The 21,519-nt window shown below is 39.0% G+C and overlaps 1 protein-coding gene across 3 annotated transcripts in view; it reads right to left on the bottom strand.

Moving 5' to 3' along the window:
* SLC25A13 (solute carrier family 25 member 13) overlaps positions 1-21,519 on the bottom strand; it is a 203,082-nt gene that overhangs the window by 137,832 nt on the left and 43,731 nt on the right. For 2 of the 3 annotated variants that reach the window (XM_019031252.3, XM_055347821.2), the window contains one exon: positions 20,237-20,379. The exons of the other annotated variant lie outside the window; for it this stretch is intronic. In XM_019031252.3, coding sequence (XP_018886797.1) covers positions 20,237-20,379 — 143 coding nt within the window. Of the gene's footprint in view, positions 1-20,236; positions 20,380-21,519 lie in introns of those variants that run through there. 3 annotated transcript variants of the gene reach the window in all.

Genomic DNA, 21,519 nt, shown 5'->3' with positions numbered 1-21,519 from the left:
GGGTAAATAACGAAATTAAGGCAGAAATAAATAAGTTCTTTGAAACAAATGAGAACAAAGACACAATGTACCAGAATCTCTGGGACACAGCTAAAGCAGTGTTTAGAGGGAAACTTATAGCACTAAATGCCCATAGGAAAAGGCGGGAAAGATCTAAAATTGACACTCCAATCATCACAATTAAAAGAACTAGAGAAGCAAGAGCAAACACATTCAAAAGCTAGCAGAAGACAAGAAATAACTAAGATCAGAGCAGAACTGAAGGAGACACAGACACAAAATACCCTTCAAAAAAAATCAATGAATCCAGGAGCTGGTTTTTTGAAAAGATTAACAAAATAGATAGACCACTAGCCAGACTAATAAAGAAGAAAAGAGAGAAGAATCAAATAGACGCAATAAAAAATGAAAAAGGGGAGATCACCACTGATCCCACAGAAATACAAACTACCATCAGAGAATATTATAAACACTTCCACACAAATAAACTAGAAAATCTAGAAGAAATGGATAAATTCCTGGACACATACATCCTCCCAAGACTAAATTAGGAAGAAGTTGAATCCCTGAATAGACCAATAACAAGTTCTGAAATTGAGGCAGTAATTAATAGCCTACTAACCAAAAAAAGTCCAGGACTAGATGGATTCACAGCCAAATTCTACCAGAGGTACAAAGAGGAGCTGGTACCATTCCTTCTGAAACTATTCCAAACAATAGAAAAAGAGGGACTCCTCCCTAACTCATTTTATGAGGCTAGCATCATCCTAATACCAAAATCTGGCAGAGACACAACAAAAAAAGAAAACTGCAGGCCAATATCCCTGATGAACATTTATATGAAAATCCTCAATAAAATACTGGCAAACCAAATCCAGCTGCACATTAAAAAGCTTATCTACCATAATCAAGTTGGCTTCATCCCTGGGATGCAAGGCTGGTTCAACATACGTGATAATCAATAAACGTAATCCATCACATAAACAGAACCAAAGACAAAAACCACATGATTAGCTCAATAGATGCAGAAAAGGCCTTTGATAAAATTCAACATCCCTTCATGGTAAAAACACTCAATAAACCAGGTATTCATGGAATGTATCTCAAAAAGAATAAGAGCTATTTATGACAAACGGACAGCCAATATCATACTAAATGGGCCAAAACTGGAAGCATTCCCTTTGAAAACCAGCACAAGACAAGGATGCCCTCTCTCACCACTCCTATTCAAAATAGTATTGGAAGTTCTGGCCTGGGCAATCAGGCAAGAGAAAGAAATAAAGGGTATTTAAATGGAAGAGAGGAAGTCAAATGATCTCTGTTTGCACATGACATGATTGCATATTTAGAAAACCCCATCGTCTCAGCCCAAAACCTCCTTAAGCTGATAAGCAACTTCAGCAATGTCTCAGGATACAAAATTCTTGTGCAAAAATCACAAACATGCCTATATACCAATAAAAGACAGAGAGCCAGATCATAAGCAAACTCCCATTCACAATTGCTACAAAAAGAATAAAATACCTAGGAATACAACTTACAAGGGATGTGAAGGACCTCTTCAAGGAGAACTACAAACCGCTGCTCAAGAAAATAAGAGAGGGCACAAACAAATGGAAAAACATTCCATGCTCATGGATAGGAAGAATCAATATCGTGAAAATGGCCACACTGACCAAAGTAATTTATAGATTCAATGCTATTCCCATCAAACTACCATTGACTTGCTTCACAGAATTAGAAAAAACTACTTTAAATTTCACATGGAATCAAAAAAGAGCCCGTATAGCCAACACAATCCTAAGCAACAAGAACAAAGCTGGAGGCATCATGCTACCTGACTTCAAACTATACTATAAGGCTACAGTAACCAAAACAGCATGGTACTAGTACCAAAACAGATATATAGACCAATGGGACAGAACAGAAGCCTCAGAAATAACACCACACATCTACAACCATCTGATCTTTGACAAACCTGACAAAAACAAGAAATGGGGAAAGGATTCTCTATTTAATAAATGGTGTTGGGAAAACTGGCTAGCCATATGCAGAAAACTGAAACTGGATCCCTTCCTTACACTGTATACAAAAATTAACTCAGGATGGTAAAGATTTAAATGTAAGATATAAAACCATAAAAACCCTAGAAGAAAACCTAGGCAATACCATTCAGACATAGGCATATGCAAAGACTTCATGATTAAAATACCAAAAGCAATGGCAACAAAAGCCAAAATTGACAAATGGGATCTAATTAAACTAAAGAGCTTCTGCACAGCGAAAGAAACTATCATCAGAGTGAACAGGCAACCTACAGAATGGGAGAAATATTTTGCAATTTATCCATCTGACAAAGGACTAATATCCAGAATCTACAAGGAACTTAAATATATTTACAAGAAAAAAACAACCCCATCAAAAAGTGGGTAAAGATATGAACAGACACTTCCGAAAAAAAGACATTTATCATCCAACAAACATATGAAAAAAAGCTCATCATCACTGGTCATTAGAGAAATGGAAATCAACACCACAATGAGATACCATCTCATGCCAGTTAGAATGGAGATTATTAAAAGTCAGGAAACAACAGATGCTGGAGAGGATGTGGAGAAATAGGAACGCTTTTACATTGCTGGTGGGAGTGTAAATCACTTCAACCATTGTGGAAGTCAGTGTGGTGATTCCTCAAGGATCTAGAACTAGAAATACCATTTGACCTAGCAATCCCATTACTGGGTATATACCCAAAGGATTACAAATCATTCTGCTATAAAAACACATGCACACGTATGTTTATGGCAGTACTATTCACAATAGCAGACTTGGAACCAACCTAAATGCTTGTCAATGACAGACTGGATAAAGAAAATGTGGCACATATACACCATGGAATACTATGCAGCCACAAGAAAGAATGAGTTCATGTCCTTTGCAGGCACATGGATGAAGATGGAAACCACCATTCTCAGCAAACTAACATAGGAACAGCAAACCAAACACCGCATGTTCGCACTCATAAGTGGTAGTTGAACAATGAGAACATATGCGCACAGGGAGGGAAACATCACCCACTGGGGCCTGTCGGGGGGTGGGGGGCAAGGGGAGAGATAGCATTAGGAGAAATACCTAGTGTAGATGCCGGGTTGATGGGTGCAGCAAACCACCATGGCACATGTATACCTATGTAATAAACCTGCACGTTCTGCACATGTATCCCAGAACTTAAAATATAATAATAATTAAAAAAGGGGGAGATTCAAGCAGAGAAACTGATTCCAGGTTCGGGGCAGGAAATATATAAAATAACAACCTATTTTGCCAGAAACAAGGAAGCTACCAAAAATCAATGGATCATATCAGAAAGGACAAAAGAGATAATATAAAAGGGTTCCTATTGGCCAAAGATGAGATATTGCAATTAAAACACAAACATATAAAAACCTGTAAGTTCATAATAATCAATATAAAAAAGACCCCAATTCCCCCACCCTACAAAACACAACTCACTGAAGTTACAACAGCACCAACTCCTTATGCTGAGAATTGGCTCAGACCAAATAAGTAATTACATTGACTCTCATCTCTAAGCATACATCTCACAGTCTGCCTCTCTAATTGCATGTTTAACAGGGAGGTCAATATTCTAATGTCCTAAAGAACTCTTAATTTTGCTTCCAAACCTACTCTTCCCCCAACATTCCCTATCTCATTTGCTTATATCACCATTCCCCATATTTCATATCTAATCCATCAATAAAATCCCAAATCCAACCACTTCTTACCATTCAACTCTAGTCTTGCCATCACCTTTTACACAGATTACTGCAGCACAATCCTAATTTCCCTTTCTTCCACTGTCGCCCACTTCATCCCATTCTCTCAAATCAGCCAGGTAAAACCTTTCAAAATGTAATGCAGATCATGCTATTCCCATGCTCAAAACCCTCCAATGACTTCTACTACTCTCAAAATACAATTCTACAACATCTACATAACCTGGCCCTGGGATACATTTTATACTTCTTTCACTCTCCTATCAACCCTCTCTACTAGCTGGTCTCTTTGCTGCTTCTCAAACATGCCAAGCACCCTCCCCTCTCAGGCTCTTTGCACCTGTTATCCCCTCTATTCTTCTCTATTGAGAAGGCTCAATCCCTAGGGTCTCCCATGGCTTACTCCTTCATTCAAGTCTTTGCCCAAATGTCACTTTTCAGAGAGATCTTCCCTGACCACTTTATCGACCATAGCACTTTAATAAATATAACAACCTACCTCTATATCATATATATATATATATATCTTTTGTTTACATTATCTGTTTGCTATATAAAAGCACACTGTTTAGAACAGTGCCTGGCACATAGTTGGTGTCAATATATATTTGTTAAATGAGTTACCAAATCTGAAATTAATCTATATTTTTCAAGTATCAAGGTTCTCTCAGATTTGTAGCAGAAGGCCATTTTACCTTACCATATATCATTTATTTCAGAGACTAAGTTACTCTAAAATTTCTGACAATTAAGTTCTTTCATCAGTTATCTTCTTTCACCTTTTGCTTATTCCAGACTGAAGATCTCAAAACCTTTACATCAGATTGCAAGAGAAGTCTTACTTTACTCTCAAAAACCTTCATTAAAATCTCTGAATGTCACTGTATTTACTAAGAAGCAACTCACTGACAACCATGGCACAATTATGCCACAATCAATGGGAAAGTTGGGTACTATATCTCCTAACATTTTTGTCTTAGTCCATTTTATGCTTCTAGAACAGAATTACCTGAGACTGAGTAACTCATTTTAAAAATTTACTTCCTCACTGTTGTGGGATTTGGAAGTCCAAGATCAAGGCACTGACATTGAGGGCTTTCTTGCTGGGTCGTCCCATGATGGAAGCCATCACATGAGCAAGGGAAAGAGACGGGGAAAAGGACCAACTCATCCTTTGATAAGAAACCCACTCCTGAGATAAAGAACCCACTCCCACATACCACATGCCTGCGATAAAAGCATTAATATATTCATCTCTTAAAGGTCCCCACTTCCCAACACCGTTGCAATAGACTAAGTTTCCAACACATGAACTTTCAGGACACATTCAAACTATAGCAGTTTTGCTTCATGAATTCCTCATAGCTCAGTACAAGACTGTTTTAATTTAAGCAACTCCACATCCTGTACCTCTAATTCTGACAGTGGTAAAGAAGCAGATTCGCAAGTAGCTAGGAAACAGAGCTTACATTTGATTTTCTTTCCTTTAAAATTTTAGATTTATGTTTTAAACACCTATAGTCTAGATCAAGCAAACCAAACAATTAATCCAGCTTATCTTTCTACACTAACACCAAACAAAGAAAGAGGAAAGAACAGTATTTGCTCTTTCAAGCATTCACTGAGCAGCATCATATGCTGGGAAGAATATGGAAGAACTGTTGGTATTAAGTTGGCCCAGTAACAATACTTATTCTTATTCTGAGAATATGATATGCAATGGTAACTCAAGGTTCAATATAAGAATAGTAAAAAAGGGAAAAGTGTTCCAAAAACTACTCCTCAGTTTAAAAAAAAAGAGTAAGAGGTAAGCAAGGCCAGTTTTTCATAAGTGTGGGTATGGGTGATGAAGAGCCTCTCATGGAGGTTTTATATTCACCTTATGTTGGCCAAATATGAGGGCTAAATGACTAGTCTCAAGGGCAAAGAATCTTGCAAAGGCCATCAGAACTTCTAAGCAAAGACATAAGCAAAGTTCTCGTGCAAAGCTCAATTTTAAATATTCTTCTCTATGCATAGAAAGTTTCATGGTAGAGCAGATTGAGCATAAACCAGAAAGAACTGGGTCGAAATGCTAGTTCCACCACTCATTAGCTGTATGACTTTGAGCAAATTATTTAACCTCTCTAATTCTCCACCTCCCTTTGTAATATGGGCAGTGAAAATATTTATTTTAAGGTCTTGTATGAAGATTAAATAAGAAAACAGGTGGAAATTGTTAGCACCAGATATGGAACCCTATATATGCTCAGTAACTATTCATTTCCTTCATCCTTTGGTCCAATCATCTAGGATAAAAAAAAAAAAAAAACAGCAGAGCTACTGCTCACAAAATATTTTTATTTTAAAAGTTCTTTAAGTAATAAAAGTTGCCCCTCTCCAAGCTTCCTTGCCTCTCTAAAAAGATCCCTATCAACCAGCAGGCACAATCTGGAGTCTACCAGGACTAACTGCATTCTTCTCTTTATTCCGTGAATGTCAGCCTTGACCAACAGTCCCAGACACCCAGGTTACCCTTTACCACTCACGTCTAATCCCCGAGAGGCCCTGGACTTTGCCTATTCTGTCACCACCTCCCAGAAACCCTCCAACTGTGTTCTCTAGAATTCAGTGTATAGTGACCAAAATCTCCTCCTCAATCCTTCCATAAAATCTCTCTTCACTTTCTTGCTCTAACCAATACCTGGCTGTCCCTTGAGGACAATGCTTCCACTGTAGATCCCTCTTAGTGTAGGGATAAGCTTTCCTCTCGCAGTCCTAGGTTGCACCAGGCCTATAAGCAGGTTGGGTAGATCCCATATTCTCCTTCCTAACCCCCACCCATTCAAATATTCACATCATCTGACTATACCACTCAGCATACCTCTTGTTTCTGTGATCTAATAACCCTGGATTCCCCTCTCACCCCATATTTTAGCTCTTGGCTCGATGACACTCTCTCAACTTCTATCTTAGTTCTCAATATTTTCAACATACTTATCCTTCAATATACTGATCCTTCAAACACTAAGGCCTCCAATTACATTAACTCATCTCCTCCGATGGCCTTTCTTTCATCCTTCCTCAGCCACTCACTCCCATGGTCACACTCTAGACTTTACTTGCCATTACCAAAAACTCCTTTTTCTCAATTTCATGCATCTCACTTTATGGCCACTATCTTCTAGTCTTCCTGTTCAGTCCCTCATAAACACATCCCAATTGATCAACAACCTTCAACCATGCTGAAATTCACAATTCATTAAGCATATCACCTTCTCACCATCCCTCATTGCGTCCTACCCAATGTCCTCTCTTTGCTCCTTGCCCAGACTAAATCTATAGTCTATCATCATAATTATTCCCTTGCACACCCCTGCACCTACCTCCCTGGAACCGCACCTACTCTGGATTATTCAGTGGCCACGACCTCAACCCTAGCTACATCCAACCCTTACTACCTGGGCCTGAACGACTGGCCTTATCTGAAAAACATACAGCCGCACTAACTGGTCTCACTTTAAATTTCATGACCACTAATCCTCAGGTAAGCATTCAAGTGGGTCCTGCCCAGCCATCATGCTGTTCCTCACACATTCACCCTCCCACTTCTAGATAACTATGTAGTATACGAATCTCTCTCCACAAACTGCCAATACCTCAACCTGCACCTCCATCTCATCTATTTCCTGGAAAAAAATCAAAGAAACCAAAAGACAACCTGTCCCCAAATCTCACCACTACATCTACACTCTCTCTCTACTCTAGTCTCTATCTTCTCTTCTAGCTCAACATTTCTCAAAAATTTTAGGTCTCAGGACCTCTTAACACAGTTATAAATTGTTGAGGTCCCCACAGAGCTTTTATTTATGTGGATTATAGCTATCATATTTACCATACTAGAAATTAAAATTGGGAAATTTAGAAAATATTTATTTCATTAAAAAGTAACTCTATTACATGGTAATATAAATATATTTGTATGAAAAAGAACTATACCTTTTTTTTTTCAATTGTAGAGACAGGGTCTTGCTATGTTAGCCAGGCTGGTCTCAAACTCCTGGCCTCAAGCGATCCTCCCGCCTCAGCCTCCCAAAGTGCTGGGATTACAGGCATGAGCCAGCACACCCACCCAAAGAACTATATTTTCTAAAACAGAAAATTTAGTGAGAAAAGCAGTTTTATGTCTTTACAAATCTCTTAAATGTCTGACTTTAATGGAAAACAGCTGCATTCAATCTGCTGTAATATGTTGTTTTGGTTGAAGAATATGAAAGGATTTCAGCCTCACACAGATTCATAGTTAGAAAAGAAAGAAGTATTTTAATGGCCTTTTTAGATAACTGGGGATGTTCTTCTTTGATACAACATCAAATCCCAACAAGTAAAGTTTCTTAAAGACTAGTGGCAATGTGCAATCTGAAACTGTATCAGTGAACTTTTCTCCTCTCTGTTACCTTAAAATTCATGGGTCTATGAGCACTTTTCAAACTATCTGTTACCCATGCATAATTTTGTAACACCATGCACACCGGTCAACTGGGAAAATACTGTTTCTCTATATTATGCAGATCATCCAAATGTTAGGAAACTTCATTAAACTATATTTAAAAGCCACATTCATTAACATCACCACCAATGACATCAGAAAGTCTTTAAGTATTAGGAAGATGAAACATGAAAATTTTACATCTTTCAAATAAGTCATTCTTTCAAATAAAAATGGTATCCCGTATCCCCTAGTAGAAGACTAGCTCAACTAGCAATTCAAAACAACTGCTCAAGTACTTTTCCTCAACCACCGTACTACATTAAAGAGTTCTTTATGCATACTTACCATTTAATTACTCAGAATTTTAAAATGTAATCTTGTGTAATCAAGAGCAAGATTTAATAAAATCAATGATTTTGACTGCTTCTTCAAGGACATTCTGAAGCAGAATCAGTATGATGATGATGATGAATGTGTAATGAAGAAAATAATGATTGCTTACTCTGTTTGGATTGGTGTCTGTCTTATTCTGTTCAGGTTATTATAACAAAATATCCTAGTACTTGGTAATTTATAAGTAACAGAATTTACTGCTCACAGTTCTGGGAGTTGGGAAGTCCAAGATCAAGGCAGCAGCAGGTCTGGTGTCTGGTAAAAGCTTTCTCCTTCATAGATGGTGCCTTCTTGCTCCATCCTCACATGGCAGAAGGGGCAAACAGATTCCCTCAAGCCTCCTTCACAAAGGTACTAATCCTATCTGTGAGAGCAGAGCCCTCATGACCTAATCACCCCCCCAAAGTTCTACCTCTTCACACTATCACCATGCAGGTTAGGTTTCAACATGAATTTTGGAGGGACATCAATGTTCAGACAAAACCTTATTTGCTGTTAAGACACCAGAAGTTTTACGCACTATTGCTTTTAGAAACATCAGCTCAAATATCAACACGGTGAAAAAGGTAGATCATGCTTTTACTACTGTGCAAATAGTTTTGACCTCCTAGACTTCTGAAAAGTTCTCAGGGACTTCCAGGAGTCCACTGGCTACACTTTGAGGTCAGGTGTTCTAGATGAACTCTCCATGCTCTTACAAGAGGCCAACCTCCTAGACAATGCTCCAGAATGTCTTTCCTTTCTCTCCTACATTGTCAATCTTATCTACTCTCAAGTGAGTCTTTCCCATTGGCATTCACCTAGAAAAGACCCTCCTTCAACCTCCCTTTTCCCTCCAGTTATGGCCTTATTTCTCACCTTTCCTTTTCAATAAAACTCTCCAAAAGAAGGCTTGGATTGGTAAGCAAGAGGAGCTGGGTAAGAGGAGGAGGAGCGCTATCTGTACATATGAATGAGAAGCAAAATCAGCACCCAATCAGCAATCAACCCTTTCTGAAATTAAAAAGAAAAAGAAAACCCAGGCACCTGACATTCCTAGAGATTTTCTAATACATCAGCAACATAATACAAACCTTTTTAAAAATTCTTTTTAATTTACTGCTTGTAGACAGTGTCTAGCCACCACATTGCACACCCCCTCCCCTGCCCCATGATTTCAGACATCAAATATTAACACAAAGTGAGTAATGCAAAAAGAAAGGGGGTTAATCAGACACCTTGAGAGAAAGGAAAAAATAACACTGATTCAACGAGAGCTGTTAATGAGGCTTTTTGTTTTGGTAGATTAATTTGGGAGTCTGATGACTAAGAAGAAAATCTAAGCTTCTCAGGTGACTGCTATTGATTATTATCAAGGTTTCTTTTTAATTGAAGAGATGCTTTCGCCAAATTCTATAGTTTATGAATTTTAGATGTTTATCTGAAATCTATGTCTACCCTAATAGTATAGAAAACTTTCCTCATTAGCAAATTGAAAGACCTCCCCTTATTGATTCCGTATTATAACTTGACAGATGATGAGCACTTCAGGCTGTGAACTGCTGATGTTTAAATATATTACCCTAATATTCTTTAAGTATTGCCAATTGTAAACCTCATTAACTCCCAGCATGTGGCCAAGGCCTGGATTTCACCACGACAGCCTCACAAAATGAAAACAGGTATATAAAAATGACTTTATCATCAACATTATTATATCCTCCTTCACCTTGTGAAATCTTTAAAAGGCCATATATTCTTTCCTCAGAAAAAGAATAGCAAACATAGGAAAGGCAGAGAACATGCTTTATTTATATAGGCCACACATTTCTAAACTTTAGATTTCTTTTTCATCTTTTCTTCTTTGATGCCTTTATTCTTCATGCATCAAAACAGGAACTGTCCCAGGACTCAATCTCTTTACTCTGAACAGAAAGGAATTATCTGAGGCCGGGCATAGTGGCTCACGTCTGTAATTCCAGCACTTTGGGAGGGTTGAGGCAGGTGGATCACTTGAGGTCAGGAATTCCAGACAAGCCTGGCCAACATGGGGAGACCCCGTCTTTACTAAAAATACAAAAATTAACCGGGTGTGGTGGTGCATGCCTATAATCGCAGCTACTGGGGAGGCTGAAGCAGGAGAATTGCTTGAGCCCAGGAGGGAAGGTTGCAGCGAGCTGAGATCATCCCACTGTGCTCCAGCCTGAGACTCAAAAAAAAAAAAAAAAAATTAAGGGTTTGATTATATTGCTGTCATTTTGGTACAACAAAGTGGCAGGGGGCTGACAAGGTGGTATGGTGAATCTGTCAGCCTCATCACTAGCAAACTGAGATATCTAACATTCCCTTTTCCAAAAGAAGTGCCAACTTCTGTTTGCACATGGAGTGCAAAGAGGTTCCACACTGGAGATGAAAGACATATGTGTGGTAAATTCCTTTGTGACCCTAGCAAGCCAACTGGATCCCTGAGCCACCCGGTGCCCACCCCACAGACAGTGCTTGGTACCCGTAACCCTGAGTAAGTCAGGCACTCAACACCTCCAGCTTATTCTAGTCCCATGTGGTCTTTCCAGGTGAGAAGGTCAGTCACAAGTGAAGACAGTTCTTTAGCCTTGACTCCCTTTAATGAGATAACAGTCAGTAACAACAACAAATAGAAGGTGTGCAAAGATCAAAGGAAGAATTTTCACCTTGCTCTTAACAGGTAAGTTGTATGAACAATGTATAAAAATTATACTTAGAAGATATACAAAGCTTTATTCTCATTTTGAATGAAAAAATAATAATCACAACCAAATCTAAAAGGTACAGTTCAGTTACGTGGTACAGTAAGGTCTAGGCCCTGAGAAGTCCTTAGAGTCCCACCTCCTCCTCAAATGCTGGGACAAGCCCTCTTCACTCATTAACACCCACCAAAAACAAAAGGCTTCCAGCCCTAGACACTCAAAGTCGCCTCTCATCTCCCTTACGGAACTTCATAAATTGATTAAATCCATCATTAAGTAGATTAAAACAGTGGAATGCAGGGAGGTCTAAACACAACAAAGAGTATTAACAGCAAGTATGCTGTTACACAGGCAAAGCATGCCAATCCCCTCATTCAAATTAGCCTTTGATGGCTCTCCAGCACTCTCAAGATAAAGAACCCCAATCCTTAATATGAGGTACAAGTCCCTGCACAGTCTGGGCACAGCCCACCTCTCCCACCACCATGCCCTGCACTTCCATGCTCCAGGCAAGCCAGCCTCTGCATTTCAAAACACAGGGCCTTTACAACTGCTGTTCCCTCTGCCTGCAACTGTCTGTCCTCTGTACTCCCACCTCCAACTCCTGCAACTCAGATGTCACTCATGGAAAGTCTTCCCAATTTCCCAGTCCAAATGAAGCCCTTATTTGGTGTTACTCACACCATCTCTCTCTTTCATAGCAGTATCACTACATCAATTCACATTTATTTCAGGCTCCCTGATGAATACCTGTCTGCTCCATTAAATTAGAAGCTCCAAGAGGGCAACAAGCACTGTGTTTTTTTTTCCATTCACCATGTTATCCTCAATATACACAACTGTGCCAAGCACAGAGATGAGGTTCCCAAAGAGCTGCTGAATAACTGGAGAGTGTTCAGAGAGAAGCTCCAACATGGAAGGCTGACCAAGGTACCCAAGGCACTCATGCATCATTCCACTAGAAACAAGAGTGCTACAGAAAACAGGATCCCTCTCTCAGCAAGCTGGAGGTGTTAAGGCCGTAAGTGCACAGGCATTTAAATTCCCTGCCCAGAGTTGCATCCCAGCCCACACATAGGTGAAGTCTTTAGGAAGCAGCCATGCCCTCACAGAGACAGTTGACAACAGGGGTCTCTGACTGGAAAATGTCTGGATCAAGCCAAAACTACCACTTAAGATTTTTTTCCGGATCAGGCTGGCCCTTGGCAAAGAAAATTCTTCACAACTATAAGCTTTCTAACGTCCCGGAAAAAACAGCTACATGAGTGTATTCATTTCCTGGGGCTGCTGTGACAAATTACAACAGGAAAATAAAACTGGTACACTGACGAGGCATCTGCACTTCCAGGTTCACTGCAGCATTATCACAATAGCCAAGATATGCAATCAACTCAAGTGCCCATAACAGATGAACGGATGAAGAAAATGTGATACATGCACACAATGGAATACTATTAAGCCTTTAAAAAGGCGATCCTCTCACTTGTGACAATATGGATGAACCTGAAGGACAATATGTTAAGTGAAAAAAGCCAGGCACAGAAAGACAAATACTACATGATCTCACTTACACATGGAATCTAAAAAAGTCAAACTCATAGAAACAGAGGGCAGACTGGTGGTTGCCAGGGCCTCCCTTGGGGGAAGGGGACAGTATGGGGAAAGGCCCCGGGGTGATGTTGGTCCAACAATATAAAATTTTAGTTAGAGGAGTAAGCTCAAGAGACCTATTGTACAACATATTGACTATACTTAATAATCATATATTGTATACTTGAAAATTGCTGAGAGTAGATTTTAAGTGTTCTCAATACAAAAGGAAATAAGTATATCAGGTAATGGACATGCTAATTAGCTTGCTTTAGCCATTCTACAATGTATACATATTTCAAAACATCATGTTGCATATCATAAATATATTCAACTTTTGTCAATTAGAAAATATAAATAGCTGGGGCTGAGTGCGGTGGCTCACACCTATAATCCCAGCATTTTGGGAGGCCAAGGCAGGTGGGCTGCTTGAGATCAGAAGTTCGAGACCAGCCTGGCCAACATGGTAAAACACTGTCTCTACTAAAAATACAAAAATTAGTGGGGCACGGTGGCAGGCCCCTGTAATCCCAGCTACTCAGGGGGCTGAGGCAGGAGAATCACTTGAACTAGGAGGCAGAGGTTGCAATGATCTGAGATCGTGCCACTGCACTCCAGCCTGGGCAACAGAGCAAGACTCCATCTCCAAAAAAAAAAAAAAAGAGAAAATATAAATACCTGAGTTCAGTGGCACATGCCTGTAATACCTGCTACTCCAGAAGCTAAAGCAGGAGGATAGCCTGAGCCTAGGAATTTGAGATCAGCCTGGGCAACAGAGCAAGACCCTTTGTCTAAAAATAAAATAAAATGTAAGCATAAATAAATAAATAAAACAAATTCCCATAATAACACAACAAAATTTACGCTATCACAGTTGTAGGGATGAGAAGCCCTAAATCAAGAGTTCAGTACGGCCACAGACTCTCCAAAGGCTCTTGCGGAAAATCCCCTCTTGCCTCTTCCAGCATCTGGTGACTCCAGGCATTCCTCGGTTTATGGCTGCACCGCTCCAATCTCTACTTCTCTACTCACCCCGTCTCTTCCTCTTCCCTGTTTCTGTGTCAACTCTCCCTTTGCCTCTATCTTCTAATGACATTCGTGATGGAATTTAGAGCCCACCTAAACAATCCAGAGTAATATCTTCATCTCAAAATTATTGATTTAATCACATCTGCAAAGACCCTTTTTCCAAATAAGGTAACATTTACAAATTCCAGGGATTAGGAATAGATCTCTTTGGGTGGCCATTATTCAGCCTGTTAAGGTGAGTAACAGAATTCAAAATACAGCTTCTATTCCTGGGCTTTCGTAAAAATGCTTCTTAGTACACTTAACTAAATTTAGTCAACAAATTGATATAAAACCCTCATTTGATTATTACACATTATATACATGTACTGAACTAACACTCTGTATCTAATATGTACAATTACTACACGCCAACTAGAAATGAAAGGAAAAAAATAACTGAGATGTTCACAGTTTCTGCAACTAAAAGGTTCGTTATAGGGCAAAGGATTAAGACCATCTAACATTTTCTGTGTCACAGTAAAACACTGAGATTTAAGATAATACAAAATCTAAAAGAAAACGTCAAAAGAGGACTGTGAGATTATGAGAAGAGGCAGCTCAGAACACTGAAAAGGCCAAGGAATTTAAAACCTGACAGGCCTGAGCACCTTTTAGCTACAAACTGCTTAAATACCAAGAGCTTCAGTTATCTCATCGATAAAACCAAGAAAACAAAGTCGGCCTTTCAAATCTGTCACAAGCTTCTGAGAAAATACACACATTATGTTATACTATATATGTAAAATATATATTACACATTGTTGTTATCTGATAAATGTAAGGCTGTATTTTTGGAGATTATATGTTTAAAAAAAGAAAAAGCATGTCTATTAATGGGAAGGGGGATAAAATAGAACACAAAGCACATCAGAAGGTATTCCAATTATTTTTATTTTATTTTATTTTATTTTATTTTATTTTATTTTATTTTTGATACAGAGTCTTGCTCTGTCGCCCAGGCTGGAGTGCAATGGTGTGATCTTGGCTCACTGCAGCCTCCAGCTCCTGGGTTCAAGCGATTCTCTTGCCTCAGCCTCCCGAATAGCTAGGATTACAGGTTACGGCCACCACGCCTGGCTATTTTTTTTGTATGTTTAGTAGAGATGGGGTTTCACAATGTTGGCCAGGCTGGTCTCGAACTCCTGATCTCAGGTGATCCACCTGCCTCAGCATCCCAAAGTGCTGGGATTACAGGCGTAGGCCACCACGCTCAGCCTATTTATTCATTTATTTTTTAAACATTTTTGCTCTTTCTTATACCTTCAGAGGTCTTCCAATTCTATCAAATAAAGGCCCATAAACATATTAATGTATGTAGCAACCAAAATTTTTGCAGAGATACAAAATTTAAAAAACAAAGAAGAATCCTGTAATGTTAAATTTAAAAGGAGATGTTATTATGAACTTATAATTTTTTAAAGTTTATATATTTCCCAGCTCTTTTCACTGAAAAGTCAGAGAAGCAGTAACACCCTGGTAACAATGAGCCAGTGCCCAGAGCTTTGTTCCTAAGCACCATTCCTAAATAAAAGGAATCAGAGCTTCTTGTTGGGGGGAAAAGTGATTTCCAGGTCAAAGGCAGGAACGGTCCAAGGTGAGCCTGGAACAACTAATTTGCCAAAAGCAAGGAGCATCTGAAAGCTGAGAATGAGAAGCCAGCTTGAGGCCCAGCCCTCCCACTGACCAGTTATGAGACACTTTGCATGTAAGGGCATACTGGTAATGGAGTATAATACAGAATTAAAGTATGCAAATCCAGTAATTTATGTTGATAAAAAATATTAAAAGACAAAGAAAAGGGGGAAGAGGAAAGAAAGTTTCTGTTTACCAAGGAATGTTGGACAATAAATACAGGAGAAATTATAGGATTAGAAAAATCGCCACCTTTTAAACATCAATAGAATAACCGGTTCAGCAAAGAATCATCATGGATGCTAAAACCATCAGGTGAAAGGTTGCTGGAGAAAATATCCATGTGATCTTGACATATCATCCCACAAATTATCTATTCATATAACAACAAAATGGAGCCTTTACAATGGAAATATCAGGTGGATGCCAGCTTCACCAACTTATCAAACAGCATCACCAACACCTGGACACGATCCCTCCTGAGGAGATACAATGAGTAGTATAGAATAGCTCCTAACCTATACCCCAGAATTTATCCTGAATTGAATCAGACAATGAGGAAACAATCGACAAGTCCAGAATGCAGGACCTTCAACCAAATAACTCGCCTGGATTTCAAAAGTCAATATCATGAAAAACAATATAATATTTCTGTTCTGTTTTAGAGTAAAAGAGACATAACTAACTGCAGTATAATCTTCAATCAAAAAACAAAAAAAGAAAGAAACAAGAATAGGCAAAGAGCCATTTGAGGTTGGGAAGGGAGGTGAAGACACCAGATCTGCAAATATACTTGAAAGTTCTAGTATATTCAAATATGGAATAGACATTAGCTGATACTTGACATGATCATTAATTCTCCTAAGTGCGATAATAGCATGGGGGTTATGCAGGAGAATGTTCTTAGTCTCAGAAGATAAATGCTGAAATATTGTGATATGTACAATTTACACTTAAGTGTTCCAACCATAAAAAGAAATTATGTGTGTACGTGTTTGTGTGTAGAAAATGTGTGTGTACAAAGACAGCACAAAGATGGTAAAAATGTTAATAAAAAGTCAATCTAGGTGAAGGGTATAGATTGTGTGCTCACTATATTCTTCTCTCAACTTTTTTGTGACTCAGATTTTTTTTTCTGTAGTTTAAAATTTTTCCAAATTACAAAAAACTGATCTCAAATATTAAGGCAGATAATTCATGTTGCATGTGAACTTGGACACACTTCCTCTGAACCATGAGCCATTCTAGGAGGTGAAAAAACAACTAGATTTTCCACAGAAAAATGCTTGCTGGCATAAGTCTATGTTTTGCATAGTTTCAGCTTAAATGAACTAGTGTGAAATATAGCCCAGCCTTTTCCTGCGCCACCCTGCTCATACATTACATTTTCCTACCAAGCAAAGAATCCCCCTTGGGGTTAGGGTAGAAAACAAAGGTAAGAAGGTTAAAAAGGAAACCTTCTGCCGCTGGAACAGAGAGAGAAGGCATAATCCAACAATCCTCCAGAATACTGCAACAAGTAGATCACCTAATTCCCTGCCTGCTCCCTCCCAGTCATCAAGGCCTTCATTTTACAGGAGGTTCTTTCCATTAAAAAAAAAAAAAAAATGGTATCTCATTGTGGTTATGATTTGCATTTCTCTGATGGCCAGTGATGATGAGCATTTTTTCATGTGTCTTTTGGCTACATAAATGTCTTCTTTTGAGAAGTGTCTGTTCATATCCTTCGCCCACTTGTTGATGGCGCTGTTTGTTTTTTTCTTGTAGATTTGTTTGAGTTCATTGTAGATTCTGGATATTAGCCGTTTGTCAGATGAGTAGACTGAAAAAATTTTCTCCCATTCTGTAGGCTGCATGTTCACTGTGATGGTAGTTTCTTTTGCTGTGCAGAAGCTCCTTAGTTTAATTAGATCCCATTTGTCAATTTTGGCTTTTGTTGCCATTGCTTTTGGTGTTTTAGACATGAAGTCCTTGCCCATGCCTATGTCCTGAATGGTAATGCCTAGGTTTTCTTCTATGGTTTTTATGGTTTTAGGTCTAACATTTAAGTCTTTAATCCATCTTGAATTAATTTTTGTATAAGGTGTAAGGAAGGGATCCAGTTTCAGCTTTCTACATATGGCTAGCCAGTTTTCCCAGCACCATTTATTAAATAGGGAATCCTTTCCCCATTGCTTGTTTTTGTCAGGTTTGTCAAAGATCAGATGGTTGTAGATATGTGGCATTCTTTCTCAGGGCTCTGTTCTGTTCCATTGATCAATATCTCTGTTTTGGTACCAGTACCATGCTGTTTTGGTTACTGTAGCCTTGTAGTATAGTTTGAAGTCAGGTAGTGTGATGCCTCTGGCTTTGTTCTTTTGGCTTAGGACTGACTTGGCAATGCGGGCTCTTTTTTGGTTCCATATGAACTTTAAAGTAGTTTTTTCCAATTCTGTGAAGAAAGTCATTGGTAGCTTGATGGCGATGGCACTGAATCTATAAATTACCTTGGGCAGTATGGCCATTTTCATGATATTGATTCTTCCTACCCATGAGCATGGAATGTTCTTCCATTTCTTTGTATCCTCTTTTATTTCATTGAGCAGTGGTTTGTAGTTCAGTTAGAATGGCGATCATTAAAAAGTCAGGAAACAACAGGTGCTGGAGACAATGTGGAAAAATAGGAACACTTTTACACTGTTGGTGGGACTGTAAACTAGTTCAACCATTGTGGAAGACAGTGTGGCAATTCCTCAGGGATCTTGAACTAGAAATACCATTTGACCCAGCAATCCCATTACTGGGTATATACCCAAAGGATTATAAATCGTGCTGCTATAAAGACACATGCACACGTATGTTTATTGCGGCACTATTCACAATAGCAAAGACTTGGAACCAACCCAAATGTCCATCAATGATAGACTGGATTAAGAAAATGTGGCACATATACACCATGGAATACTATGCAGCCATAAAAAATGATGAGTTCATGTCCTTTGCAGGGACATGGATGAAGCTGGAAACCATCATTCTCAGCAAACTATCACAAGGACAAAAAAACCAAACACCGCATGTTCTCACTCATAGATGGGAATTGAACAATGAGAACACATGGACACAGGAAGGGGAACATCACACATTGGGGCTTGTTGTGGGGTGGGGGGAGGGGGGAGGGATAGCATTAGGAGATATACCTAATGTTAAACGATGAGTTGATGGGTGCAGCACACCAACATGGCACATGTATACATATGTAACTAACCTGCACATTGTGTACATGTACCCTAAAACTTAAAGTATAATAAAAAAAATTGGGTGACAAGTGCATAAATAAGAAAAGGAAAGTGCTAGTGAAAACTGAGAGTATTCGAAGTACATAAAGACATTATACATGGGTTATATCTCAAACTGCTGCATGTGGGAAAATCAGACACATGAAGATTCCAATAAATAGAGAAAATTCAGAGCTAGAGAACTCCACCTCAGAGTGATAGGTAACTGCAATCTGTCAAAAGGGTGCTGGCAAGCAGCAGGGACAGAAGCAAAGTCTCCCACAGTTTACCTAGAGAAGGAAGAAGGCAAGGTCCTTTACAGTTTACCTAGAGAAGGTTAGTTCTTGTACATTATACTTTGGCTATTAGCAGACATTGGTGTTTGATTAGCAAGAGTTCAGAGTCCAAAATTCTTCGTGTAATGGTAAAAGCCATTGCAATCTTATACAGCTTAAGGAAAACCCATTTTTAAAATGTAAGCAGAAGGCCAGATGAAGTGGCTTACGCCTGTAATCCCAACACTTTGGGAGGCAGAGGCAAGCGGATGGCTTGAGCCCAGGAGTTTGAGACCAGCCTGGGCAATACAGCAAAATCCCGTCTCTACAAAAAAACACAAAAATTAGCTAGGCATGGTGGTGCACGCCTTTGATACCAGCTACTCAGGAGGCCGAGGTGAGAGGATAGCTTGTACCTGGGAGACAGAAGTTGCACTGAGCCAAGATCATGCCACTGTACTCCAGCCTGAGCAACAGAGTAAGAACTTGCCTCAAAAGAAGGGGGGGAAAGAGTTCCAACAAAATGGAAGCAGAGAAGACTGGTAGGGAAAAAAAGAATCCAAAGGCATTCTGCAACGTGTCCTATTTAATTCTATATGGTACAGTTTCTTTCCTCTAGCTTTTGCAGAGTGCCTTTCTTGGGGCTTTGGAATCACCTGTGAATTTTTAAAGGCGATTTGATCAGAAAGAAAGATTATAGAAAAGTAACGTTCATAGAGCTATGTTGTACATTTACTCACAATTTTACAGCTGCCTTGAAAAATACCAAAGGCATAAAAATACTCTCATACATCTGCACATCACCACCTTGTTGACAATAATAGTTCTCTGAAACGATAAAGCATTCTTTAAAAGAGTCAAATATATACATATTGAATCCCCAACTTGAAACAATGATTGAAGGAACTACATTATTACTCAAATAATGTAATAATAATAGTAGTAAGTATAGAAAATGGTCCTAAGAGATGGGAAGGTATACATTTAATGACTTCCTGGTCATTAGAGCAAAAGAAAGCTGTTTCAAACAAAAAGAATTAAATAAAATAATTAAAAATAAACATACCCATCTTTGGTCTGATCCACCACTCCACTTAAAAGTTCCACAGTCTTTGGATTAGGCTGGCTTTCTCCAAAAATGTTCAAGTATCGAGTGACAAAGTCATTGGGGGACATGAAAAATTCACCGTTTTTCTCAATGCTTGCATACTGTTTTAAAAAAAGAAAAACAGTATTTTATATATTTGATTTTCAAAAGTATATAATCATGAGAGTGATATGTGAAAAAGTTGAAAATATCCAAACGATAAAATATCAGATATGATCATGCACGCTTCATAATGACCATTATCTCCCAACAGTTCAAAGAAAAAACAAGTCAAGTTTTATGTTTATAAACTTAACTGGGAGCAATGTTTTCCCACAGGGACACTTGGCAATATCTGATGGCAATTAAGATTGTCATAACATGTGAGGAAGGGTGCTACTGGCTCCAGCAGGTAGAGGCCAGGGATGTTGCTAGACATCCAACAATGCACAGGATGACTCCCTGCAACAGACAGTTCTCCAGCCCAAAGTGTGGGCAGTGTCCAGGTTCAGAAACCCTGGTTTATAGAAATTTGGAAAGACAAACTATGTCTTGTTTTTTTAGCAAAGGCACATAGCTTTTTTTTAAAAAAAAAAGGTGGAATTACAAAGTCATGGAGGCAAACAACCTAATTCCTTTGCCCCGTTCCTGCTTTAAGAGCATCAATGATACAAGAAAGGATGACAAACAAGCTAAGCTGGACAGCAAACTACTAAGTGCATGTCATCTTGGGCAATCTTATGGAGGGAGGCAGTAAATACTGCTCTAGTTACTGTCCTCTCCATTCTAAGGCATTACCATGCAGAAATGCTCAGTAAGAATTAGGTGGCAAACAACGCTTCCTCACAGTGTTCTCCTAGGTCTGGCCTTTAATGTGATACACTCCAGCCTGGATAAGAGAGAGCCCATTAATTTCTGTTGCATGGAGCCCTAAGGACAGAAATGCTGAGAAACGACATGGGATCATGTGGTGTCCTTATGAAGCAGGAGACGGCCTCTTGATCCTGGGGACAAAGCAGTGGTTTGGGGACTGAGGAGGCAAGGATAGTGCATCTACAAGAACAAGCCTAGCTGGGTGATAAGAACCACACTGGTAGCCATAGTGATGGAAGGTGCGCAGTGAAGTGCCAGGGCCGTGTCTCCCCTCTCTCTCTAATCTGAGTTAAACCTGATTAAAACTGTTTTTAAAAGTCACTTGTTATTTCTACATTTTAATTCCAATGCAGACTAAGGCTTTGCTCAGATACTCAGTAGTAATAAGC

This window comes from Gorilla gorilla, chromosome 6, assembly GCF_029281585.2.
Source record: "Gorilla gorilla gorilla isolate KB3781 chromosome 6, NHGRI_mGorGor1-v2.1_pri, whole genome shotgun sequence".
Classification (NCBI taxonomy): Eukaryota; Metazoa; Chordata; class Mammalia; order Primates; family Hominidae; genus Gorilla; species Gorilla gorilla.
The sequence above is the reverse complement of the archived record's forward strand: the minus strand, read 5'-3'. Positions and strand labels throughout refer to the sequence as shown.